This window comes from Staurois parvus, unplaced genomic scaffold (genome assembly GCF_062004578.1).
Source record: "Staurois parvus isolate SC_StPar_1 unplaced genomic scaffold, SC_StPar_1.0 ptg000525l, whole genome shotgun sequence".
In the NCBI taxonomy this organism is placed as follows: Eukaryota; Metazoa; Chordata; class Amphibia; order Anura; family Ranidae; genus Staurois; species Staurois parvus.
In genome coordinates this window covers 2,488,311-2,515,936 of record NW_028318321.1, presented here as the reverse complement: position 1 = coordinate 2,515,936, position 27,626 = coordinate 2,488,311, and the positions used below count along the sequence as shown (strand labels likewise).

The 27,626-nt window shown below is 41.3% G+C and overlaps 1 protein-coding gene across 1 annotated transcript; it reads right to left on the bottom strand.

The window, feature by feature from the left end:
• Nucleotides 1-1,382: 1,382 nt before the first annotated feature.
• Nucleotides 1,383-26,657, bottom strand: LOC149451692 (glutathione S-transferase omega-1-like). The gene is made up of 6 exons (XM_089690276.1): nt 26,492-26,657; nt 22,792-22,900; nt 13,704-13,926; nt 6,440-6,541; nt 3,748-3,854; nt 1,383-1,563 (listed from the first exon to the last, which is right to left on the bottom strand). The coding sequence occupies exons 1-6, from the start codon at nt 26,520-26,522 to the stop codon at nt 1,407-1,409; spliced, it is 729 nt and encodes a 242-aa protein (XP_089546402.1). The 5' UTR covers nt 26,523-26,657; the 3' UTR covers nt 1,383-1,406.
• Between the last annotated feature and the right edge of the window lie 969 nt (nt 26,658-27,626).

Below are 27,626 nucleotides of genomic sequence, written 5' to 3'. Positions count from 1 at the left end.
GCGCATAAACGCATTTTCTCCCCACACATCAGCCCCTGCTGAATATAACATTGTGAGCGAAAAGAAATTAGTGTTAAAGCAGAACTAAAGGCAATAGGACAATACTTGAACAGAAATGAGTTGCATGGTCTAGATACCAGAAAGAAGCCTTTACTGCACCAATGGCACAAAAAGCCTGGTGAGGCATGTCAAGGTGTTGTCAGGCATATTGTAACTGGGCTTTTTTTGTGGCATTGGTGCAGTAAAGGCTTCTTTCATGCAGCTCACCTTTGTACAAGTATCATCGTATTGTGCTCCTTAAAAACAACCACACTGTATTTTTCCAGAGCAGCCTGTATTTTTTTCTATGTATCTCAAACAATTCTTCTGGCAGTTGTGGCTGCAATTTTTCTACCTGACTTTGGCTTTGTATCAAGATTTCCACATTTTTCAATTCTTAATAAACAGTTGAACAGTACTGACTAGCATATTCAAGGCTTTGGATATCATTTTATATAATTTTCCATCTTTATAAAGTTCCATTACTTTCTTACGCAGGTCTTTTGACAGTTCTTTTCTGCTCCCCATGGCTCAGTATCTAGCCTGCTCAGTGCATCCACATGAGAGCCAACAAACTCATTGATTATTTATACACAGACACTAATTGCAATTTGAAAAGCCACAGATGTGGGAAATTAACCTTTAATTGCCATTTTAACCTGTGTGTGTCACCTTGTGTGTATATATACCAAGGCCAAACATTCCAGGGTATGTACATTTTGATCAGGGCCATTTGGCTGATTTCTGCTTTTTATTCTGAATTAAAAAGGAGCCAGAAAATTATGAGATAACAATTGGCTTCATATGATCACTATCCTTAAATAAAAGACATTTTGGCATGATCAGTTATTTTTTTCAATATAAATTCCAACATTTAATAATTTCTGCCAGGGTATGCAAACTTTTGAGCACAACTGTAGGTCTGCTTAAAGCGGAACAGAACTCAAGAGGCTTAAAAAAAATTGAATTTGGCTTTGATAATGTTCCCTTATTAGACAAAGCAGAAAGCACAAATTTTCAGAAAATCACTGCAGCCTATGCACATACACCAGGCTCAACCTGTGAAAAAAAAATATTACAATGGTCATTTGAAGTACAAGTGCTTTAGATCATCATTTCCCAAACCAGCCCTCAGAAACCAACAACAGCTCTGGTCTTCTAGATCTTCTCACAGAATTATAGGTTAAAATAATTGGTTTTGTTCTTTAAACTGTAACTAACACCTATACAGCTGGTTGGAAAAGATGTAATTAGTGGCATGGGGGAGCTGGGAAAGCTTGCTTTAGATGTCATGAACCACAGGAGACAGTTCTGATTGTTATGGAAAAGACACAAGATTCAGGTTAAAATGTTGGAGAACAGCTTTTTTAATTAAGGTTGTAATCCGCAGCTTCCACACTGTCCTCAACGTAGAGCTTGAAAAATCCTGAGAAGACTTCTGGCTCAGTGAAGGTTGCCTTGACTGCTGGGTCTTGTAGCATACGATCCTGCCAAGCTTTGACATTTGGAGTCTTATCTAAAAGACTAGAAAAAAGGAACAGAAAAACCACTCAGACATGTCTTGCACTAAATGTTTTAATGTCTGTCTAGCTAGTCGTAGTTGCCTATTCCCTTCCCCGTAATGAACACCATCAAAATAATCTGCCACCGAGGGTTTATTCCTTCTCCTGCTTAGCCAATCCAAAATGTGCATGTCTATGAAAAGATCATTTGTAATAAAGATGTTTAGATAATCAATAAATGGCAGGATAAAGCATTAAAGCTGAACTCCATGCACACAAACGTCCACCTAATTATATTCTTCAATAGCCATCAAGGATATAAGTCATCCCCCACACTTTGTGTGCACTAAATCCCTTTGCAGACCCAGTTATTAACTTGTAAAAGCAGCAATGACATCATCATTCTGCTTCACATAGCATGTGTAGAGAGTGGAGCCATGGGAAGAACCCAACAGGCCCACCTGCTATATATTGCCTTAAAAAATGCTATAAGAGGAGGTGAAGACAAGACCAGCACAAGGAGAGATTGCTGTTTACATGTGTGCGTGGGACTGATGTGTGCGTATGTTTTTGCGCTTTCACAGGGGATAAACAGCAATCCTTGTGAACAGGGCTTTTCTTCTCAGAGAAAAGGTGCAGGAACTCAAACTCCCCCCACTCTGGGAGGGGAAAAGGGAGGTGTTCTGCATCAAATTTTGGTTGTTGCCAAATTGCACTAACAGCAGGGCATTGTTACACACCAAGTGTTCAGGAGTTCACTGTGTACAGAGTGCAGGGTTGAGGGGTGCTCTACATACAGAGTGCAGGGTTGAGGAGTGCTCTACATACAGAGTGCAGGGTTGAGTAGTGCTCTACATACAGAGTGCAGGGTTGAGGGTTATGTTATGTACAGAGTGAAGGATTGAAGGGTGCGATGTGTACAAAACTGCAGAGTTGAGGAGTGTGCTGCATACAGAGTGCAGTGTTGAGGGGTGCTCTGTGTACCCCCAAGTCCCCCTCCGCAGTACCAAGCTCTCCCCCCAGATTCCAATGTAGAGCCCACCCCCCTTCCATTCTTCCATCAGGGAGCTCTCCTTCTACTGCAAATCCTCTCCCTCCAGCCTAGAGGGCATCCGATGGAGGGGATGCTGTGTAAGAGCAGCTCCAACTTACAGTATAAGACTGGACAGTGCAGGCTGCTGGTGGGCTTCAGGTGGGACGCCTGCCGTGAGACTAACAGCAGCTGTGTAGATTCCCAGCCCCCTCCCTCCTCTGCTCTCATATAGAGATGTGCAGTGCAGCGAGGGTTCTGAGCTGCCGCCAAGAGAGGATCACTGTCACTTGTAAATACAGAACCAGCACTTCTGTATCTACAAGTGACAGTAGCCAGCAGCAAGCAAGTGACCAGCATCAGAGGTGGTGGAACAGAGTTCCACTTAGTTCTGGCAGAAAAACACCCTGTTTGTGATAGCATGGGCAGTGACATGTACTCTTTACCGAGAGATCTGCCCTTAAAAGCATTGGATCAAACTCAGATCAGTTTGATCTGATGCTTTTTTAAATCCAGTAAAGGTTTGTTTACAACTGGCGAAACTGGAAGTGCTAAAATACTCAGTGCTTCCAATTTCTTAGACCATAGAGATGATCAAGGGCAGTCAGTGGAACAGGAGAGCTTAGGAAAGCGGCAGGAGGGCATGGGACCCCCTTCTGCTACTTGTAAAGGGAATCCAGCGGCTATTTAGCTGCTAAGATTGCTTTTACAAAAAAGTGCTCTGCTGGCTGAAAAAGATAGTAGAACCATGTCTGCAGTTGCAGGTATCATCCCAGTATAACCACTCAAACGCCCATGATGTACAGTTATGTTGCAGGGCGCTAAATGGTTATTCGGGTACAGGGATGTAACATACCAGTGTATTTTGTGGGCTCCCAGCTTTTCATAAGCCAGCCTCTATGTCAATGGGAATACAAGCATCAGCATAGCAGGGGTGTTTGGCAGAGCATAAAATAGAGCATAAAGGGCACATACTGTACATATTGTGAGTAGGCTTCCTCACTTTGCAGAACCTTGGATGAAATCAACTCAGATAAAATCTGGTGACTAGTATGATTTTATAACTAATATGAAATACAAAACTTGCTAATTTTATTCAAGCAGATATTTTAACTGCAGCTCTTGACAAGCTATTCAAGTTCTCAAACACAATGAGTAAAAAGAGGTTGTCCTTACCCTTCCAATCCACAAAAGCTGAATTTCTCAAACCAGGGCCACACCATATAGTCAAAAAATGACACAGAATCACCACCAAAGTATGGTGTGTTCTTATTAGCCAGTGCCTGAAGACAAGGAAGAAGAAAGACATCAACATTTTAATAACAGTGGGTTTACCTATTCCAGTATAGTGCTACCCCGCACTAGGCACTTTGCAATTTGGGTTCTCTGTTCTGCACATTGACTCCAAGAACACGCTCAGCCCAGACTAGGCTGTGAATTAGTACCAAGAATAGACACAACACCGTTTAGTGGTAAATTAACTCAATGTATTGGTAAGGGTTAGAACACATTGTGGTTTGGAGAAAAAATCAACACATAGAAGGTAGATTCAGACACAGTCCACTAGATAGTATAATCACTACACCAAAGTAACTCAGAACAGAGTTCTGTACCACTAGACTGGGATTAACTCATGAACCAGCAAAGTCAGCAATAAACAGTGCATATAAGCATTACCTGCAATGTGAATATTAATAATACTACTATAACTAGAGTGCACTCTATGAGAATGGCTAGGATGTGGTGCAATGTCCCCTGAGAGGTACCTCTTGACAGAAGAATAAGCAAAGGTCTCTGTGTAGGAGCTGTAAAGGGACAGTCCTTAGTCCTAACCAGGGGCAGACTGACAACTCATGGGGCCCACGGGCAATAGGGGATCATGGGGCCCCTGTGTCCTTGCCCAAACTCAAAAAAGCCTATGAAAAAGGTACCAGGGGCATCTCATGGGGCCCCCTACTGACCCCGGGCCCTCGGGCAGTGCCCGAGTTTCCAAATGGTCAGTCCGCCCCTGGTCCTAACTCTTCAGCTGGCTAGCATTGGTAGCCTAATTGTACTGTTGGTGCAGAGAATAGTCCTAGTGAAGCCTGCAGGAAACAATAAGGCTACTAGGTGGCTGCATGGGCAGTTCCTAATGGCTCAATCTCTCTAGCAACTGATAGTAAATCCACACAGCAGCAGCTCACCAGTCCCAGCAGTATTTCAGCTCACCCTCCAGTCACATACAGCAATTAGTCCACTGGTCTGCATTTATCAGACCTCCATGAGGCACTTGTGATAGTGGTAAACCTCTTCAAATCACCCAAACGAAGGAAGCGTCCATAAGACAAACAAGGATTTTTCAGCCACCAGCCTGCTGCCCTATTGTAATAAAAGGGACCTTGGAGGCTATGTGGTATAGGAACATACTGTATATCCCCACCTTTCTTTGCTATGGTCAGCTCCAGCAAAAATCAGTCAGCAAGTTTGCTAAAATTTAATGTAAATTTTAGCTACTTCTGTGGCCAGCTCTCTCCCACACACGGCAAAAACTTCATAGATATGCTTTAAAATGTTAGACAATGTATAACTGATGTGTTAGGCAGTTAGTAATTGTTTTATGCCTACTTTATTTCCATAGTTCCATGGTGTGCATGCGTGTGTACAACTGTTAAGTTGCAGACTGTGGCACACTAATGATTTTGGGAGAGTAGTGTTGACTGTAAATATTGTATACTTGTAGAGATGACTTCCTAGGGAGCCGCTGGAAATAATTGGGTCCTCCTGCCTGTTCCATGGCTTCCTGCCCTGTATCTGGACCACACCAGAGATTTATCACTTCCTGGACCATAACATAATGTTGCAGCTCAAAGATTGGCTGAATCATATACAGTATCTCACAGAAGTGAGTACACCCCTCACATTTTTGTATATATTTTATTATATCTTTTCATGTGACAACACTGAGGAAGTGACACTTTGCTACAAAGTAGTGAGTGTACAGCTTGTATAACAGTGTAAATTTGCTGTCCACTCAAAATAACTCAACACATAGCCATTAATGTCTAAACCACTGTCAACAAAAGCGAGTACACCCCTAAGTGAAAAGGTCCAAATTGGGCCCAAAGTGTCAATATTTTGTGTGGCCACTATTATTTTGCAACACTGCCTTAACCCTCTTGGGCATGGAGTTCACCAGCTCCATAGGTTGCAACTGGAGTCCTCTTCCACTCCTCCATGTCGACATCACGGAGCTTCTGGATGTTAGAGACTTTGTGCTCCTCCACTTTCCATTTGAGGATGCCCCACAGATGCTCAATAGGGTTTAGATCTGGAGACATGCTTGGCCAGTACATCACCTTTACCCTCAGCTTCTTTAGCAAGGCAGTGGTCATCTTGAGGTGTGTTTGGGGTTGTTATCATGTAGGAATACTGACCTGCGGACCAGTCTCCGAAGGGAGGGGATCATGCTCTGCTTCAGTATGTCACAGTACATGTTGGCATTCATGGTTCCCTCACAGAGCTCTGCCTATGCAAACAAGGCAGAGCTCTGTTCTGACAGATCCCAGAAAAGGTAAATATTAGCTCAGGCTGGTGATACCATAGCAATAACACATTTGTAAATGTACATCTGCATAGGGCAGGGTCGCTACCTATCATATGCTAAAAAGGCTATTTTTCCACTAACAGAAATTAGTCCTTTCATCAAACAGTTTGTAATTCTCAAGTCTAGAAAAAAATCCCAAACTGTACAAAAAACATCTGTTAATATATGAACAGTATGAAGAGTAAAATGTACACATGATATGATGTATAGCACAATGTATGGAGTAGAGTGGTATAGCAATCCATCACGCTGTGTTTTCCCAACAAGCAAAAAGAGAAATCTTACCTCTTCCAGTTTTTTGAACTTCTCAAAGAACTGTAATTTTAATTCAGTTGCATCTATATTAGTATTCTGTGTCATCAAAATCTTGTAAAATATAGGTGTGAGCTGAAAAACAATAAAGGTTGCAGCATTTGTTTAGTTATAGTGTCATGTCAGATAAAGCCTAAAGATTTAGAATTTTTTGTGTTAAACAATATTTTCCCCTATACTACAGGCTCTTGTCCATATGCCTCATCATGCAGAATAATTAATACTGAAAGTAGTGAGCCAGGAGGAGGAATTCTTTTTCTATATATTTTCTATATATTCAGATGGTATTTCTGGACAGTAACACACCTCCTGTATTAGAGTGCTCCTACTTTGATTGAAGCAGCATAGGGGCACCTTTGGACAGCTGACTTGTCAATCTGGGAGGAGGGTATTATTAAATGAACTAGATAGACTGTGAGTGGTAAATGGTTTGTATCAACACAAACTGCTACATTTGCATGAGGTGTGTTCTTTTGAAAAATAACATGCTTACTGGCTGGATCACCAGGTGAAAATAAAGAAAAGAAAGCCAATGCAGCCATCACATTTAGGATTAGTGGACTTTGTCACCATTAGATTATTGAGAAAACATTTACTCATTTGCCCTTTTATAGATTATTAATAGTATTGTACAAGTTCATTTGACTTGCTGGGCACGAGGGATGAGTTGCATTGGACAATGCCATCTAGATTTTATATGGGGATTGATTGTATCAACTTTTCTACTGATATAAACATTATTCACTTTATATTACAGTTACTACCTGTAGATGATTTAGTACACCCAGTTTGAGACTGCTACATTTTTGGGAAGCCTGGTAAAGAGTGGCTTCACATTACTGCATTGCAGTAAAACACACGTTTTAGTGTCATATGTGATAATGTACTGCAGTGCAGGTCTGGATTTTCTTGTCTTGCCAAGCATATACAGCCCAGTATCACTGAATGGGCTACCGTAAGCATATCTGTACCCAAGAAACTGCTTCCTATAGGCACTTGCCTTCCTTGCCTGATGGTAAACCGACCCTAACTAAGATATTATTATTATTATTATAATAATACAGGATTTATACAGCGCCAACAGTTTGCTCAGCGCTTTACAATATAACAGGAGACAATACAGCAACAATACAGTTCAATACAAGAGGGAAAGGAGGGCCCTGCACCTTAAAGCTTACAATTTAAGAGGGAAGGGCTAGTTGTACAAAAGGTTTGTGGGGGATGGACTGGTAGGAGGAGTAGAATATTCCATTATTAGCTGAGGGCAGGATAGGCTTCCCTGAAGAGATAGGTTTTCAGAGAAACATGGGAGGAAGAGACAAGGGAGCTAGAGAGCAGGAGGTCGTGCGAGGAGCACAGGGCGGTTTGGGTGATATTTGGAGACAAGATGGTGATGTAAATTGGGGCAGAGTTATAAATGGGTTTATATGTTATTGCTAATGTTTTGAATTTTATCCGTTGGGCAATGGGAAGCCAGTGTTGGGATTGGCAGAGAGGGGTGGTAGATATGGAACGGTTAGTAAGGTGGATGAGTCTGGCAGCAGCATTCATGATAGACTGAAGAGGAGATAGCCTGCAATGAGGTAGGCCAATGAGGAGGGAGCTGCAATAGTCAAGGCGAGATATAACAAAGGAGTGAATAAGTTGCTTAGTGGTTTCCAAGGTTTGGAACGGCCATATCTTGGAGATGTTGCAGAGGTGAAGTCTACAAGATTTGGACAGCTATTGGATTTGGGGCTGAAAGGACAGATGGGAGTCTAGGAGTGCACCTAGTACACTAGCATAAGGGGAAGGAATGATGATTGTGTTATTGATCTTGATGAAGACATCAGGGGAGGGGCACGGGATGGGGGAAATACTAAGAGATCAGTTTTGGAAAGATTGAGTTTGAGGAAGTGGAGTGACATCCATGCCGATATGTCACTTAGTAGGTTAGTAATGCGAGAGGAAACTGAAGGGGTGAGGTGAGGAGTAGAAAGATAGATTTGTGTGTTTATCAAGTGACCAAGGGAGGAGGTGTAGATGGAGAAGAGTAGGGACCCCTACAGAAAGAGGGAGTGAAGAGGAGGAGGCAGTGTTATAGGTAACGCTGAATGAGCGCTGCGATAGGTAGGAGGAGAACCAGGAGAGAGCAGAGTCTCTGAGGCCAAGAGAGTGGAGTTATTTTGAGGAGGAAGGGATGGTCAACCGCATCAAAAGCCGCAGAGAGGTCAAGTAGTAAGAGTACGGAGTAGTATAGGTATGCAAATACTGGAAATAACTAGACTGCAAAAATAACTGAACAATGTACATGCTAACAAGATCACAATAAAAACCATGAAAGAAAAAAAAAAAAAGAAGAAGAAGAAAGAAACACATCACTAAAAAAAATTCTATATTATAATTCATATAAAAATTATTATTCATATAATGCAAAAAATAAAAAATTAAGCATTCTTTGCCACTTTTAACCCTTTCTCTGCTACCAATGTATGTCACAGTTCTGCAGCAGCGCTTGCATGTACACATTTGTTCAGAAGACAGGCTTCTTTGTGGAAATTATTCAAACAACTGTAAAGCCAACCAATGACTTCTACATGTGCACTAACATGCCCTTTCCCCCTCATAACCCGCGCCTGATGCCATTCTGCATGGCGGGCTCACCTTTCTTTCCTGGGTGCCCAGGACATCCATCGTGGGTGTGAGCGTGGACATTTGTTTAACCATCTGCCCTCCAGAGGATTTACCCCCCCTTCCTGACCAAGCCATTTTTTGTGATACGGTGTTGTATTACTTTAACGGACAATTGTGCAGTCATTCAATGCAGTACATAAATGAAATTTATGTCCTTTTTTTACCACAAATAGAGCTTTCTTTCAGTCATATTTGATCACCTGTGCGGTTTTTATTTTTTGCACTATAAACAAAAAAAGACCGAAAATTTTGAAAACAAACAATATTTTTTACTTTTTGGTATAAAACATATCCATTAAATTTGTTAAAACACATTTTGTCTTAAATTTAGGCTAAAATGTATTCTGCTACATGTCTTTGCTAAAAAAAATTCCAATACATGTAAAGTAATAGGTTTACTTGAAAGTTACAGCATCTACAAATGGCTATATATATATATACTGGAATATATATATATACTAGTAATAGAGGACCTTATAGTGGGACTACGGCAGGCATTCTGACACTGGGGGGAAACTGTCTAACTGCCACTGACATCCCAATGACACTAATACAGTGATCAGTGCTAATAAAAATCACTGACACTGTACTAATGACACTGGGCAGGAGGGGGTTAACATCTGGGGCGATCAAAGGGTTAACTGTGTGCCGTGTGCTGTTTTACTGTGTGTACTGTGTGTAATGTGTGTGTTTTACTAGGGAAACATGCTACTGTGTATTTCTCTGCTGTAGTTTTTCATTGTTTCTGGGGCAAATGGAATTTTGATGCTTGATATGTGAGAGAAAGGAAAATACCAACTAAATAAATGGGGAACTCAGAGAGAAAAAAGGAAAATGCTCTGAACTACACAGTAAGAAAATAATAAAATTTTTGAAGTCTCAAATACTTTTCTATATACAGGATTCAGTGTGAATTCAAACCTTTGATGTTTAGAGAAAACCTAAATATAAATGCAGTGCTGATCTTTTATACTCACACAATGTACCATTTGCTTTGCTAATAAGATCATAATAAAAACTTGAAACAAAAATGATGACTATTGTAGGTGTTTTGGATGTTGTGCTGATCCACTGCAGTGAAACATAATTCAATAGTACAAAATGAAAGAAACCATTCATAAATAAAGTCCTCTGAGCTAAAATTATTTTAAAAACAAGTGAAACAAATGTCTTGTGGAAAAGTATTCTAAATGAAACCACCCGGCATTCAAACCTATAAACTGATCAACAGGCCTAATCACTCTGAACATCAAACTTCAATGTGTTACAGAACTCTTTACTCCAAAAGAAATCCACAGATTAGAGCAGGGAAATATGGCTGAGTTTGATATTAAAGTTCATCTTTCAGGAAAATCACCTAAAAAAAAGTCAAGGAACCCCAGCAGAAAAAGAAAAAAATGTGCACCTTTGAAATCGTGCTCCTGCCTTGTTGCTAGGACGCTCGAACTGTTGGGAAAGAACACATAATGCAAACACAGGATTTTGAATAAGGGAGATCACTTGCTTCAGTGATTCAGGGCAGGAGCAACCATTGACTGGAATGTCTTAACAACAAGGCAGGATGAGAGAATGATAACCATGGGCCATTTTTGGCTAGGCTTCAGGATGAGAGGAAAAGGAGGGTGAAAGGAGTGAAAATGGCCTACAGGTATACAGCACATTTCAGGTATACTGCACTCTTTTTTTTTTTTTTTTTTACTTACTGGAGCCCCTTTCTTTGCATAGGCAATTTACTTGAAAAGATGAACTTTTCCTTAAAAGCTGAGGTTTAGGTATTGATAATTTTTCACTGGACTAATGTACAGTTCCTGTGCATGCGCTATACCTGGTCAATCCCCGTGGAAGCCGAAAATCACTATAGTAGGCACTGCTACTACAGTGATTGCTGCTAGCTTTTGGTTCTGCTGCCAAAATGCTGCCCTGCTACTTATTAAACACAGTAGGTTGCTTGCTTGGCACAGGCGCTATTGAGAGAACACTTAGCATTTTACTTGGAGATCACCCTCTACCAGTTTTACTACTACAGGGCAGCCCTCCTGTGCAAAAATATGTATACACATGTGATTTTACAATTCTGCCATAAGACGTGCATGCACGCTGCCAGCAACTTGCTTCTGCTGTGAACACTCACAGGAGAGGCCAATCTGCGAGTCCCGGTGAATGGATGTTTGCTGGAACCAGCCAATCCTTGGGCATGTAAACAAGGCAGAGCTCTGTTCTGACAGGTGGGGAATTGAAAGATCATTTGTTCCTCCAAAGCTGGGAACACAATCCTTCACTTCTCCTAGTACAAGCACCACCTAGTGTACACCAAGCACATAGCTAGGCACACATTTAACCCTTTGAGTGCCCTAGATGTTAACCCCTTCCCAGCCAGTGTCATTAGTACAGTGATTAGTGCATATTTCTAGCACTGATCACTGTATTAGTGTCACTGGTACCCACAAAGTGTCAGTTAGTGTAAAAATGTCCGCCGCAATATCGCAGTCCCACTATAAGTCGCTGATCGCCATCATTACTAATATTAAACTAATTAAAAATTTTCCAGTATATGTTCCATAGTTTGTAGATGCTATAACATTTGCGTAAACTAATCAATATACACTTATTCTGATTTTTTTTAACAAAAATATGTAGCAGAATACATTTTGGTCTCAATTTATGAAGACATTTGATTTGTATAATTTTTTTATTGGATGTTTTATAATAGAAAATACAAAATATTGTTTTATTTAGTTTTTTACAAAATTGTCTTTTTTTGTTTATAACACAAAAATTATAAACCACAGAGGTGATCAAAAAACCACCAAGAGAAATGTCTATTTTGTATTCATGTACAGTGTTGCATGACCGTGCAATTGTCAGATAAAGTAACGCAGCACCGTATCGCAACAAAATGCCTGGTTAGGAAGGGGGGAAGATCTTCTGGAGGGCAAGTGGTTAGTACAAAACATTCTCTGATTGGATGGGGAGGAGAGGTGGGTTATTGACATCATGATCTCCACCACGTCCAATCAGACACCCAGAAACTAGCAGTGACTACTGTAGCAGTGGCGTCTACCACAGTGATTTTCAGCTTCCACAAGTATGGCACATTACACATATGTTTTGTGGTCCAAGCTGGACCAGAACAGTCATGACTAAACTTCAGCTTTAAGCGCGATTCAACCTGCTGATCACTTTAGGTCTGATGAATTCATACGTGGAGGTGCTGGTTGAAAACTTGTGTCTACGGTGGGGATTTGTTTATCCATCACTAGAAGCATAATTACATGGACTTTTTTTTGTCGTTAAATTATTTTTGGCACAAAGTGCTTTATTTCTGAGCTGTTATTGTTTTGCCTATATGAATTGTGTTTCACTACAGTTGATCAGCACTATTTTTTTTTAGCAATTTAGCGCTCTGCTTTTTTGTGGGGTTTTTTTGTGATCTTATTAAAACAACAGCTGATATGTTGTTCAGCAGTAAGAGATTAACACTGCATCTATAGGTTTAGCCAGGGGTGGACTGACCATTTGGAAATTCGGGCACTGCCCATGGGCCCAGGGTCAGTAGGGGGCCCCATGAGATGCCCCTGGTACCTTTTTCATAGGCTTTTTTGAGTTTGGGCAAGGACACAGGGGCCCCATGATCCCCTATTACCCGGGGGCTCCATGAGTTGTCAGTCCGCCCCTGTGTATAGCTAGGTTTTCTCTAAACAAATAATGTGTGAATTAACACTGAGCCTGAGGGTAAAGAAAATACTCTTCAGTTCCCCACAGCAATAAGTTAGTAGTTTTCTCTTATTGTGTTTCCCATAGTAACTAAATTGCATTTTCCTTTAAAAATGGCACAGAACACTTAATTTTTTTATGTTGTGCGTTATATGAATTATTGTTCACTGCACAATGATTATTATTACTCTTTTTGTATTGTGTCTCAAATATTGGAAAATGCATTAGCATGACAGTCTGTTACATCAAAGCAGTCCTACTCCTTGGAAATTGGAAACAAAAGGCAGAAGAGAGTTGGCAATCTTACAAAGAGTTGTTTTCTATAAGTAGTAAAAAGCTGAAAATGAAACCTGGAGCCTGACTAGGCTGTGCTAGGGACAATGGCTTCATTTTCCTTACTTTCAGCTTGCTGGGATAACCAAGGTATCCTAAAGATTACCAGAAAAAACAGTTTAAAGCAGGGATCCTCAATTGTTTTACACAAAGGTCCAGTTTTTTGCCCTTAAGTTTTAAGGGGGGGCATACTGTGGCCAGTGGGAGTAGAAAGTGCCCAAAGGTAAGTGGGAATAAACAGTGCCCCATCATTGGTGTCACAGGGTTACAGTGCCCCATCGTAGGTTTCTGGACTAAGAATAGTGCCCTGTCATAGGTGTCTGGGTGAGGAACAGTGCCCTAATCTTGTGTCAGAGGGAGGAATAGTGCCACATAGTTGGTGCCAGAGGGAATAATTGTGCCCTAAGGATCAGTTAAGAAAAAGGTCACAATCTGAGGATCATAGGTCAAAAGCAAGAGGCTTCAACCTTCATATGCACTTTCCACCACCCACCAAACACAAAGTTCTCATACATACTGCAGAGAAAGTGTCCAACAACATCTTCTGTTCAGCTTTTGCATAGGGGTCAGATGGAATCAGCTCATGCCCAGGAAAGGCATCATCCAAGTATTCACAAACAATAGTCGATTCATAGATTATCTTCCCATCAGATGTCTCAAGAAAAGGTACCAGACCCAAAGGGTTCTTCTCAAACATCCAGTGCGGTTTGTTCTTTAGATTGATGTTCACTACTTCATGCCTATGACAACACAAAAAAAAAACAAGTCACACAAGTCGGTGTTTTGTGTGCCACAAAGGAATTTTGTCTCAAAAGAGGGAATCTCTCCCTCTGAATCAGGGACAGTTGGGAGCTATGTGTATAGGCAATTGCATGACCTATATTTATGTTTTCGAATACCAGAAAATACAGCCCGGTCACCTCCCTGTTCTCTAGCTGCTGATTGAGAATGAATGCAGAATGAAAAAGTGACAGGCATGCAGGGAGAACCCCCAACCCCTGTTACAGGGAGGGGGGAGAGGGGGCAGGAGCTGGAACATGTTACATGTACCACCCATATTTAGGGTGGAATATGTAACATATTCCAAAAGGTGAACTTAGGCTTTAACTGTAAGCGAAGTGCAGAAAAAGAGGGGAGGGAACTGAAGAGAGGACAAAACAATATGGCTTCAACAATTATGCCCTTGCATTAGCAAAAATTTCCTTTATTTGCTGTACTCCTAATTAAATTTGTCTTATGATTGTGCTCATGCTCTGAACCTGAACCTCAGGTTCAAATGTTTCCAGGTTACTGTAAATGCTACAATATCCTTGCAGCCAGAGAGAGAAAGAAACCTAGAGGCTGAGTGCTGAGACTCCCCAGCAATGGCTGTGCTGTGGGTTGAGCTGCTGAAAGGAGCAAGCTTGTGTGTGTTCCCCTGTCCATTGCTTCCTCTGCCCACCCCATGTCTGGAGTTGTTGCAGTGGTAGAGAGGACTTGATGATGCCTCCCGCAGGTGGATTATGGGACATGTAGTCTGGAGGGAGTTCTGCACTGGAGAGGTGGATGGGGCTGCAAACATCAATACCCATACATTTCTGCATACAGGGGATGAAGAAAGAAGAGTTTGAGCAGGCATTCAGAGTTTGAATGGGGTCTTTGCTGTGGAGGAACCAGAGCCATATAGCACATCTGTGCCATTGCTGTGCAGAGATCAGAGTATTGGGACCGAGTCCGCACAAAGACTAGAGTAAAGGGACAGAACCTGTGCAGAGACCAGAGTGCTAGTACTGAGCTTGAGGATTGGGTCCTGAGGACCAGAGCCAGATGAGAGGCCAGGACAAAAGTCTGCTGGATGCCAGGACTGGTGAGCAGTTGCAGCTGCCTGCTTTACCAATGTTTAGCAATTCAGTACAACAGGATACTGCCCCTTTTCCCTGCAACCCCAAAAACCAACCACTATATGCAGCTTTAAAGGCACAATAATTAAGTGCACCTCAGTACAGATTGGGCCTCACTGTTAGCCAGCTGATGTTTGCTAATCAGGTGCCAGATACAGTACAACTACCTCCAAGGGGTACCCCTTTCAGGATATATACATATACCTACATCCAGGGGGATATACAGTTGTGGCCAAAATTATTCAACCCCCACTGAAATTGAGTGTTTTGGCCAGTTTGACATTGCTTTTGATCATTCAGTCATCTTGCTTACATTTACATTAAAGAGGCACTTGTAGGTCAGACAAATATAACATAACAGTTATAATGAAATAACCACAAATGTCTTTTCTGTGCTCACAGCATTATCAGTTTTATTCAACCCCCAAGTGACATTCAATCTTAGTACTTAGTACAGCATCCTTTTACAGTTATAACAGCTTTTAAACGTGAAGCATAGCTTGACACAAGTGTCTTGCAGCGATCTACGGGTATCTTCGCCCATTCTTCATGGGCAAAGGCCTCCAGTTCAGTCACATTCTTAGGCTTGCGCACTGCAACTGCTTTCTTTAAGTCCCACCAGAGGTTCTCAATCGGATTTAAGTCTGGTGACTGCGATGGCCACTCCAAAATGTTCCAGCCTTTCCTCTGCAACCATGCTCTAGTGGACTTGGAGGTATGCTTGGGATCATTGTCCTGTTGAAAGGTCCAACGTCTCCCAAGCCTCAGGTGTGTGACGGACTGCATCACGTTTCCATCCAATATCTCCTGGTACTGAAGAGAATTCATGGTACCTTGCACACGCTGAAGCTTCCCTGTACCTGCAGAAGCAAAACAGCCCCAAAGCATGATTGACCCTCCACCATGCTTCACAGTAGGCAAGGTGTTCTTTTCATCATAGGCCTTGTTCTTCCTCCTCCAAACATAGCGTTGATCCATGGGCCCAAACAGTTCTAATTTTGTTTCATCAGTCCACAGAACACTATCCCACAACTTTTGTGGTTTGTCCACATGGCTTTTGGCATACTGCAGTCGACTCTTCTTATTCTTTGGAGACAGCAAGGGGGTACGCCTGGGAGTTCTGGCACGGAGGCCTTCATTACGCAGTGTGCGTCTTATTGTCTGGGCTGAAACTTCTGTACCCACATCTGACAAATCTTTTCTCAGTTCCTCAGCAGTCACACGGGGACTTCTCTCCACTCTACGCTTCAGGTAGCGCACAGCAGTCGAAGTCAGCATCTTCTTTCTGCCACGACCAGGTAGCGTTTCAACAGTGCCCTTTGCCTTGAATTTGCGAATGATGCTTCCTAAGGTGTCTCTTGGTATGTTTAACATCTTTGCAATCTTCTTATAGCCATTGCCCTTCCTGTGAAGAGAAATCACCTCTTCTCTTGTCTTCCTGGACCATTCTCTTGCCTTCACCATGTTTGTAACCACACCAGTAAATGTCTAGAAGGAGCTGAGTATCACAGTCATTTTAAAGCTGCCTAATTGGTGCTTATTATGCTTGATTGCTGCTCGGTGACATCCACAGGTGTTTTCAATACCTGATGGAAAGCACCTGTATGAACCTCTGTTCTTCAGAGTGGTAGTCTTTAAGGGGTTGAATAATTGTGGCAATGAAGAAACCACATAAGAACCATTTACTACTGTATTACATAAACAATTGATGTCATTTTAGTTGCATTTGGGTAGTTACAACGTCCTTGTAGGATTTGATTCTGAATACAATTCCAAATGTACACTATAGTCCCTAAACCCCTTTACAGCATTGGGGGTTGAATAATTTTGGCCACAACTGTACATGCTCTGGGACCCTCTTTTTTTTCTTGACCACTTGTTGCATGGGGTATTGTGGGACTTTTGCATTACTGTTTATGCTGTTCTTTTGTTTCTAGTGTTCATAGTTTATGCTGCTCTTTACCAGTGCTGCTTATACTATGTAAAATCTGCTAAATACCACAGTGACCTGGTTTAATTGCAATATTAGCCTAGTATTCACGTCCGTTATTTGAGTTCTTTCAAACTTTTATTAACTTTTAAACATTTTTACCTCTTTACTGATTTCTGTGCATTGCCATTTATTTTGCTTAGTGATAATATACTTTTATTTTTAATTTGCTACTACATAGCCTGGTGCCTATTTCTTATATGATAATACAGTTGTGCTTTGTATACTGCTAACTGAGCTCAGAGGTGTTTGTAGCATCTCATTACATTACCAGGTGTGTCAGAGGGGCTGAAGCAGTTCTCAGAGTCATTGCAAAGATCAGAGAACCCGTCATACCAAGCGGCTCCTCCAAGGGTAAGCGCTACATACAAAAACATTTTAAACAATTGTGGGCTGCCAATTTTTGGCAACAGTTTGGGGAAGAGGGCAGCTGTGCCCACTGTGCAGAAAGCAAGGTGAATACATGTCCTCAATCCAAGTGAACACATTTGAATGAATTGTAACACTGATTGTGAACCAGGCCTTCTCAACCAACATTAGTATTTGACCTCACAAATACCGCTCTTTCGGATAAAGGGGCACACATTCCCACAGACCAAACCTAATATCATGTAGAAAGCCTTCCAGGAAGAGCAGAGGCTCCTATAGCTTCAAATGGGGGACCAACTCCATTATGAATGGGCATGATTTTGGAAAAAGTTGTCCAACAAGCTTACATAGGTTTGATGGTCAATTGACCACAAACCTTTGGTCGTATACATTTGTATTTACATTTTAGAATAATTTATTTTGAACAATCAGAAGATTATTAAGAGTGATTCAATAGCATTTTAAGTATTGCTATCAGTGTACGCATGAAATAATACACATTTGACAACAGTGAGATTTTATTGTAAGTATTTAGGTATGACAAACAATGTAATACTGCTGGTACTAATAATATCTTCATACAACTGTACAACTGAGGAAACAGACTGGATCTGAGAAAAGAGAACCAAGTAGCCACCAGTTTACAATCATTGATGCAATCTTTAAGACTTTAAGGGTCTGTGTGTCCTTATCACAATGTTTAGGTTTAAAGGATAAATTCACCTTTTCAGAAAAAATAAAAAAAGCTAATTTTTGTCAGAAGTGCATTTTATTATTTTTTCCTGCTGGACCATGGAGAGCATTGCACTCATGATCAGTGGTGCAATTGCAGACTTCTGCAGACATGCCCTGCAGCTTTCTACCCATACCTTCAAACGAGCTGTATGTCTGAAAGCAGCAGGGGTTGTGAATGAACTATGAGAACGCTCATCAACGCCCTTGCAGTGCATTCAAACTGCAAGCTATCAGTAGCAGTGGCTGCAGGTACTTGTATTTTGTATAGGTGTTATTAGTACCCAGGGGACACTCCTAGTCACCGTCAGTGAGTATCTGTCACGGGAGGGTTCCCCATGCCGGGGAGTGGGGGGTCCTTGCGATTGGGTATGTATACCAGGTCTCTGATGCAATATTTTTATTGTACTTGTGCTTCATGAATAAATATGTCATTGAGGTTAGCATTTTAGGTGTGCAGCCTATTTTCTTTTTTCTTGGTTTTTGCAGTATGTCTTAGGTAGTACCCTTCCAGACCACTCTGGTGGCACCTCATCACTTTTTTCTGTACTATTTTGGACTCCCCAATTTTCCCCATATTTTTCCCTTTCCCCTTTTCTATTATCAGTGGTACAATGTCAGGCTTCTGCAGACAGGCCCTGCAGTTTTCTACCCATACCTTCAAATGGGCCGTATGTTTAAATTGCTGCAAGGGTTGTGAATGAACTAAGAGAGCGCTCACCAGCGCCCTTGCAGTACATTCAAACTACAAGCTATCAGTTGCAGTGGCTGCAGGTACTTGTATTTCATTTATTCACAGGAAACTGTGGATGATGTGACCATGTGGGCAGACCCCACATGGCCATGCTGTTTTTGATTTGTGACAGCAGAAGCGGAGAGCAGATCCCTGTCCGCTGTCACATTCGGGGGGGGGAATTTGAGGAACTGGCTGCCAAACCTGGAATATGTTACATGTTTCACCCTAAATACAGGTGAAACATGTAACATGTTCCAAAGAGTGAACCTAGCCTTTACTTGTAAATGGCAAGAAGAAAATTATTGTTTACAAAATTGTAGTACTTTTTGGAACAATGGTAACACCCTTTATATAAAGTTTATGCAATATTTTTTTTACATTGTGAATAAAAATTTATTTTTCTCCCTATTATTGTAAATTCATATGGCAAACAGTGTGACACCTGAAAACCCCTATCCCACCCTTTCAGCATAGTATTTGTAATAAGGGGATGAAGTGCCAAATTGATACTAACTGGCCCAAATATTCAAATAAAGTGGTTCTAAAGGCTTAGGTTTTTGGGGTTTTTTTATACCTTAATGCATTCTCTGCATTAAGGTAAAAAAACTTTACACTGTGAGCTCCTCTCCAGCCCCCCCTATTTATGTGCCCAAGAGCAGAAACTCTCTCTCCTCACTGGACATGCAGGCAACTGTCAATCAAATCCAGTTAGGAAGGAGCAGGGGTGGGGTTGAGCCACGCTGTGTGTGTCAATAGACGCATGCAGCCTGGCTTGAGATCATGCCACACTAGTACCCCCATAGCAAGCTGCTTGAAGTGCTGGTGAGCAACCCCCAGAAGAGGAGGATCAGGACTGCTCTGTGCAAAACCATTGCACAGAGCAGATGAGCAGCGATGGGCCAAACACCCCCTGTTCGGTTCCCAGTCAACATTCGAACCTAACAAAAGTTTGACCGTGAACTTCGAACAGGGACAAACCTGAGTATGCGGCATTTTAGTAGTGAAAATATTCTGTAATGTTTCAGCTATCAGCAGGGTTCCCCACCGAAAAAGAATTGCTGGCATTTAAATTTATTTTTTTTAAATGGCTTGGGTTCCCTTCCTATCCATACCAAGCCCTTTGGGTCTGGTATGGATTTTGAGGGGAACCCCCCATGCCAAAATATTTTTTTAATGGTGTGGTGGTCCTTCCCAAAAACCATACCAGACCCTTATCCAAGAATGCAGCATGGCAGGTCAGAAAAGGGGGGACAAGCAAGCGCCCCTCTCGTGAACCATACCAGGCCACATGCCCTCAACATGGGGCGTGCTTTGGGGCAGGGGGGCTCTCTCCCCCCACAAAGCACCTTATCACCATGTTGAATGGGACAAGGGCCTCTTCCTCACAACTGTGGCCTGTGGTTGTGGGGGTCTGAGGGCAAGGGGGGGTATTGGAATCTGGAAGCCCGGTCCCTCCCATGTGAATGAGTATGGGGTTCATGGTACCGCTACTCATTCACACAAAAAAAATGAAGTGTAGTGTAAAAAAATTACAAAAGACAGTCTTTGACAAGTCCTTTATTGAAAACAAAAAAATGTCCCCCCGAAGTACAGTTGCAAGAAAATTTATGTGAACCCCTTGGGATTAAGTGGAGTTTTGCATGAATTGGGCATAAAATGTGCTCTGAAAGTCATCTAAGTCACAACAATAGAAGAACATATTCTGCTGAACATAATACTACACAAACATTAGATGTTGCCATGGTTTAATTGCACATAACATGTAAACATTCACAGTGCAGGGAGGAAAAAGTATGTGACCCTCTGGACTTAATAACTGGTTGACCCTCCTTTGGCAGCAATAACCTCAACCAAATGTTTCCTGTAGTTGCAGATCAGACCTGCACAACGATCTGGAGTAATTTTGGACCATTCCTCTTCACAAAACTGTTTCAGTGTAGCAATATTCTTGGGATGTCTGGTGTGAATCGCTCTCTTAAGGTCATGCCACAGCATTTCAATCGGGTTGAGTTCAGGACTCTGACTGGGCCACTCCAGAAGGCGTATTCTGTGCTGTTGCAGCCATTGTTTTGTTGAATTACTTGTATGCTTTGGGTCATTGTCCTGTTGCATCACCCATCCCCTGTGGAGCTTCAGTTGGAGGACAGATGGTCGTACATTTTCCTGCAAAATGTCTTGATAAACTCTGGAATTCATTTTCCCATCAATGACAACAATCCGTTCAGGCCCTGAGGCAGCAAAGCAGCCCCAAACCATGATGCTCCCTCCGCCATGTTTTACAGTGGGGATGAGGTTTTGATGTTGGTGTGCTGTGCCTTTTTTTCTCCACACATAGTGTTGTGTGTTCTTCCCAAACAACTCAATCTTGGTTTCATCTGTCCACAGTATATTTTGCCAGTAGTGCTGTGGAACATCCAGGTGCTCTTTTGCAAACTTCAAACGTTCTGCAATATTCTTTTTGGACAGCAATGGCTTCCTCCATGGGGTCCTCCCATGTACTCCATTCTTGTTTAATGTTTTCCTTATTGTAGATGTGTCAACAAAAATGTTAGCATGTGCCAGAGATTTCTGTAGGTCTTTTGCTGACACTCTGGGATTCTTCTTGACCTCATGCAGCATTCTGCGCTGTGCTCTTGCAGTCATTTTTACAGGACGACCATGCCTAGGGAGAGTAGCAACAGTGCTAAACTTTCTCCATTTGTAGACAGTCTGTCTTACCGTGGACACATGAACATCAAGGCTTTTGGAGATACTTTTGTAACCCTTTCCAGCTTCATGCAAGTCAACAATTCTTGATTGTAGGTCTTCTGAGAGCTCTTTTCTGCGAGGCATGGTTCACATCAGATAGTGCTTCTTGAAACCAGTAAACCCAAAACAGGTGTGTGTTTTTTAAGGGCAGGACAGCTGTCAGCAACACATCCAATATCATCACACTGATTGGAGTCAAGGTTGGCTCACTCCTGGCTCCAATTAGCTCTGGGAGAAGTCATTAAGTTAGGGCCTCACATACTTTTTCCTCCCTGCACTGTGAATGTTTACATGTTATGTGCAATTAAACCATGGAAACATCTAATGTTTGTGTAGTATTATGTTCAGCAGACTGTGTTCTTCTATTGTTGTGACTTAGATGACGTTCAGAGCACATTTTATGCCCAATTCATGCAAAACTCCACGTAATCCCAAGGGGTTCACATACTTTTTCTTGCAACTGTATATCCAATGTCAATCATGAAGCCCGCTTGCACTACTGACCCGCAAATTAGATAAAAAAAAGTGCTCTGCTCTTGACGCTGGCTCTCGCCGTTTGACAGCCGTGCTGGCCTGACAGTTCTTAAATACTGTGATGATGCTACAAAGGGGCAGAGTCACCCCCGGCCCCTTGTGCCATCATCATGTGCTGTAATTGGCCAAAGCACTGTGGTCAGGTGCATTGCTTTGGCTAATCACAATGCACTGTCAGGGAGCAGTGCATTGCAGGGCACGGCGGGCAAACAGCCCGCTGAACACCCTTACCATTAATGTGTTCGCCGAACAGCTCATGTTCAAGTCGAACTTATGTTTGACTCGAAGAGCAAATCCAACCCTACAGGTGAGTATAACATGTTTATTATTTTTTTTTTTAAATTAACTTTACTATCACTTTACAGTTAAAAAGTAGAAACTCTTTAGTTTGAATGTGGAATCATTTGCAATATAAATAAAAGATTTTGTTCTTATACATGCTTGGATTTACAAAATTCAGTTGACATTCACCTTACCTAGCTAACCATGTCCAAGGCTTTAGCAAATCAATGTGCAATTGTACACTATACAAGAAGTTTAAATACGTACTGTTTTTCCATAGCAGCATATATTAAACTTTTTAAATCACCAGGCAGTGTGTATCTAAATTTCTTACTTGATTCCTTTGGCAATTAGGACAAGTCTTGCTCTCTGAGCAAAGGGGCAGAATCGCATACTGTATAGTCGAATCAACCCTTGTGGGACTGGCCCTGGGGCAGCACTGCCTGAAAACAAAAATGGATTGATCAGTAGGCAAAGAAGAAGTAGGCAAATAGAAAAATATTTATTTTTCTATATCAAATACTAGTGAAGCGCTTCCAATATGACATAACTTAGATTGTAAGCTCTAACAAGCAGGGCCCTCTGATTCCTCTTGTACCAAATTGTATTGTAACTGTACTGGCTGCCTTCATTTTGTAAAGCGCTGTGCAAACTGTCTATAAATCATGTATTATAATAATATCATATATCCTCATACCATAACCCTTGTTAATAAACAGACCCCCCTCCCCCCCCCCCCCGTTTTCGGTATCATTTTGTGAATTTGAAAAAAAAATACATAATTTAGCTCTTAAAGCATAAAAAACAAAAAACATATAGTCCAATGTAAGAGTCCCATATGTCAACCAATGTTCGTACAATTCTCATTCAATATATCAAAATTGTCAGAACAGCAATATGACTTCCTTCAGCGTGAATAAACACCTCCGTACCCTACATCACACCTCATGGGTATCTCCTCACCTTATATCATGGACCCTACTGTAAAAGGAGGGTCACTTGCGTTTTTCTTTTATACTTGAGACCACAATCCTCTTTAAACTTACTGGTAATGGTATTTCCATGTCCTGCAGTGAAGATGAAAGTAGACTACCTCCACCAGTGTATAAGGGTAAAAAATAACCACATAGAAAAAGGGTGGGAAGTAGGCTTGCTGTCCTGGAAGACTCCTAAAAATACTGTTACCTGGAAGTCTAACTGGAAATTCCTCCAATCATCTTCTAGGACAGCAAGCTGAAAGAAGCAGCAAATAATGAAAGCCTTCCTCATGGTGGGACCACTGCCTGGAGAACTTTTCTGATGAGCACTAGGTCTTGTTGTGAGAGTACCTCCACTCTGTAGTATTTGACAAGGGTATGTTGATTATACCAAATAGCCTCTCTACAAATTTGCTTCACTGATGCTCCCACCTTTTCTGACGCTACCAATGATCTGGTGGGATGGGCCTTTAATGAAGACAGTAACTGTGATCTTTCTTTGTAAACAAGGGTTTAGCGTCTTTAATTCATTTGGCAATAATGGCTTTGTATATCTGCAAGCCTTATTTGGATCACTAAACAAGACGAGAAGATGTCTTCAAGTGCCTTCAAAAAGTATTCATAACCCTTGAAATTTTCCACATTTTGACATATTACAACCAAAAACATAAATGTATTTTATTGGGATTTTATGTGACAGACCATCACAAAATGGTGCATAATTGTGAAGTGGAAGGAAAATGATAAATGGTTTTCAAAATTTTTTTACAAATAAAAGTGTGAAGTGCATTTGTGTTCAGCCCCCCTGAGTCATCCAAAAGAAAGGGTTTTTTAACCCTTTTACTACCATTGATGTATGTAGTGAGTCAGCTGGATCGCTTCCATATGAGAATAGTAACTGCCGGTCTCCCTACACCCCCTCCCTGAGGACACTGCTGCTATATTTCAAGGACTTTGCATGCCCATCAGCAGACCTGGGTCTGGCATGACAGGTGCCGCTGGGTAGATGGGTGAAAGCTCAGTTAACATCTATGTAAAACACCACTTCTGGGTCCCCATGTCACTTGCGATCTGCACCCCATTATTTTCAATGGAAGGCAGGTGAGACAGAAGAGGTCTTTTAGACCCCTGATATCACATTAAAAAGAACCTGTCAACAAAAAAACCCTATCTAATGAAAAAAAGTTTAGTACAAAAAAAAATTTAAAATGTGTGAAAAATTAATATTACACCCAAGCACTTAAAATCCCCCCCCTCAAATGTTTGAGCCCCCACCCTCGCATACACATATGTACAAATGTAAATGCACACATCGGGGCACCAATCTCATATTACTATGCACGTCTGAGCAAGATCAATAATTCTATGCCATTTTTCACAGTTAACTCTAAACTAATGACCTGTAGGGGCTTTTAAAGCAACACCTATGGAAGATATAGTGTATAGAAGTTAGTCATTGTTTCACAGATGCACACAATTATGGGGCTTGACATGTTGGATATCTATTAACTTGGTGCAACCTCTTCTTTTATATTTTACCGGAAAATTGGGTAATATGTCGCCTTTAAAATTCCCTAAAATTAACTTTATTTTATGTCACACCATACTGGCACAGAATTTCAGCAAAAATTTGGAACTACCACTATTTTATTCTCTAGGGTCTTTGAAAATATATAACATTTTGGGCCTTATGTAATCTTCAGGCTTAAAATTATTTTGTAAACATGTGTGCAAAAAATTCAAAAACAGATTTGACAGCAAAATGGAAAATAGACAAAGATTGTAAGTCCCTGACTCCTCTGGCTGCAGTAATGGCAAGAAGAAAAGCCATCTTTAAAGTTATGCAGGCCATATATCATTCATTTTCTTTTGTTCAACCTGCCTGTTGGAAAATTTTGCTTGATCAGTGCCACAGGCTATAGCCAGCGGCACTGATCAAGAAAATTCTCACCGCTGTCAGAATACAATAGATCTATGGGGAATCCCTCCCATAGATCTATTGTATTCTGACAGTGGTGGGAGTTCCCACTCATCAGCACTACTAGCTATAGCCAGTGGCACTGATCAAGAGTTGACTGACTGACTAAAGCAGCCTCAGAATAGGTAAGTATAGACATCTTTTATTTTACAGGGTAGATAGAATAGTCTAAAATGGGGGTGGGAGAAGATTTAGCCTTAGCTAGAATTTGACTGAAATTCCACGTTAATGGTATATCTAAAGGAGATTGTACAATCAGATTGTATATTGTATGATGACTGTTAAGGAGATTGTACAAGCAGATTGTATACTGTATGATGACTGTTAAGGAGATTGTACAAGCAGATTGCATAGTGTATGGTTAACAAAAAATTTCTACAATATTATTAATAAAAATAATTTCCAATACACAGTTGATTTCCTTTTTAATAAAGCTTTAAAGTATCAAAATAGCTAATTCAAAAAAAGGAGCATCTCTGAAAAGTTACATAAAAATGGCATATTCTTCCATTTCAGTGCAAACACGGTTATATTTAGTTTATATTTTAAAAAAAACTTGTTACTAGAAGCAATTACACATAATACACATACCAGGTCATTTGAAGATTTACTTGCTCTTAAAATTAATTCAGTTTTGAAAATAGGATCAGCAATTTGTTAGCATGCATATAAAAGCACATTGCAACATTTTAATCCATGTCAGAGTTCAACTGTGAACCGGTCCAAACTGTAGAATGATCTGCAAAACAAGAATGACAGCCAGGCCAAGTTCCCCATTCTACTGGCTGTTTGTGGTTCTGCCCTCTCCTGAGCTGTCAGTTCACTGCAGGCACAGTGGCTGTTGTAATAGACATACTGCAGTCCTCAGTACTACCAAGCAGCCATTCTACAGCATTACATATGAGCCTGTCATTGTCCTCAGAAGCCCTGGGTCTGGTTATCATACAAAGCACTGTACCTTGCCAAGGAGTGTGTCCTGATATCACATGGTTCACATCAGCTGTAATGTAACAAAACTGGGACCTTTCATTAGGTGAAAGCTGCAATCTGCAGATCCAAATGTCACACTGCACACCTACCTTTATCCAAACTTCTCTCTGAGTCGGTCATGTTTTCAGATATTCACCGTCGCCTTTAGAGGAACCTGTATGGTAAAAACAATGACAAATATATGAGAATTCTGTGCAGCTCAGTATGTTTCCAGCATATGACTCAGCGTGAAAGAGGAGAACTTGTCTGGAAGGCTGTGCTACCATCAGGAATGAAGGAGTTGCTCCACCCCCTCCAATCAATGATCAACTAGTACAGACAATCCTACTGAGGAAAGACTCCATATCCGTGTTATCTATATCCTGATCACATATCTGTCATATGACTGATAAAGACATGATTCTATTTATATTATATGAAAAAACAATTGTTACTAGAAGCACTTATGCATAAAAAAACACACACAGCTTCATTTCAAGATTTACTTGCTCTTTTTATAGAGTTTAGTTGTTGTTCATACAAAAAAACAGTGCAAAAGTTGCCCATGCAGGGGAAAGACCAACCCTTTTGTATTTCCCATCACTTTTCCTTAGTAACTATGGTCGTCAGGACAATTATCTTTTGAATTGTTGACCAATAGGAATTTTTGTGTAAGGCTCGGTTCTCACTACTGCAACTTGAAAGTCTTGCAGTGCAACTTTGCCAGGTGCCTTCCTGGCAATTTGCTAGCGACTTGATGTCACTTGAGCATGACTTTGATGGGACTTGATACGCGATATTCATGCCATGCAACTTTGCCTTGGTAATCTTCCTGTAACATTGGACCCAAATCACATCAATATAGATGAGTATCCGACTTAAAGGCAACTTCCATTAAAGTCTATGGGCAAAAGTCGGATAGAAGTCGCTTTGAAGTAGTACCTTTTCTAACGTTGGAGCGAGTGCTAATTAACTACTTCCCGCCCGGCCCGTAGTAAAAAAGACGGCCGAGTGAGACTCTCGTCGATCTGAGAGGGCGTCATATGATGTCCTTCCTGGATCGTGCCTTGCCAGATCTGTCTCCGGCTGCATATCTCGGACACTACCGAAAACAGATCTGTATACAGGAACCATTGCCAGTACCTTGTGACCTGCTGTGACCAATCACGGCAGGTCATATGACAGTTGTAAATAATGGATGTCTTCCTTTCTGCCATCCATTGTATACAAGTGTGTCTAGCTGTG

Bases quoted from the DNA above. Each gene is read 5' to 3' on its own strand.
- LOC149451692 (XM_089690276.1), bottom strand. From the start codon at position 26,522: ATGACCGACTCAGAGAGAAGTTTGGATAAAG. The intron at 6,542-13,703 runs GTATGTATGAGA...ATTGTTTTTCAG, and splicing joins TGTTGGACACTTTCTCTGCA to CTCACACCTATATTTTACAA. The intron at 3,855-6,439 runs GTAAGATTTCTC...CCTTGTCTTCAG, and splicing joins AGTTCAAAAAACTGGAAGAG to GCACTGGCTAATAAGAACAC.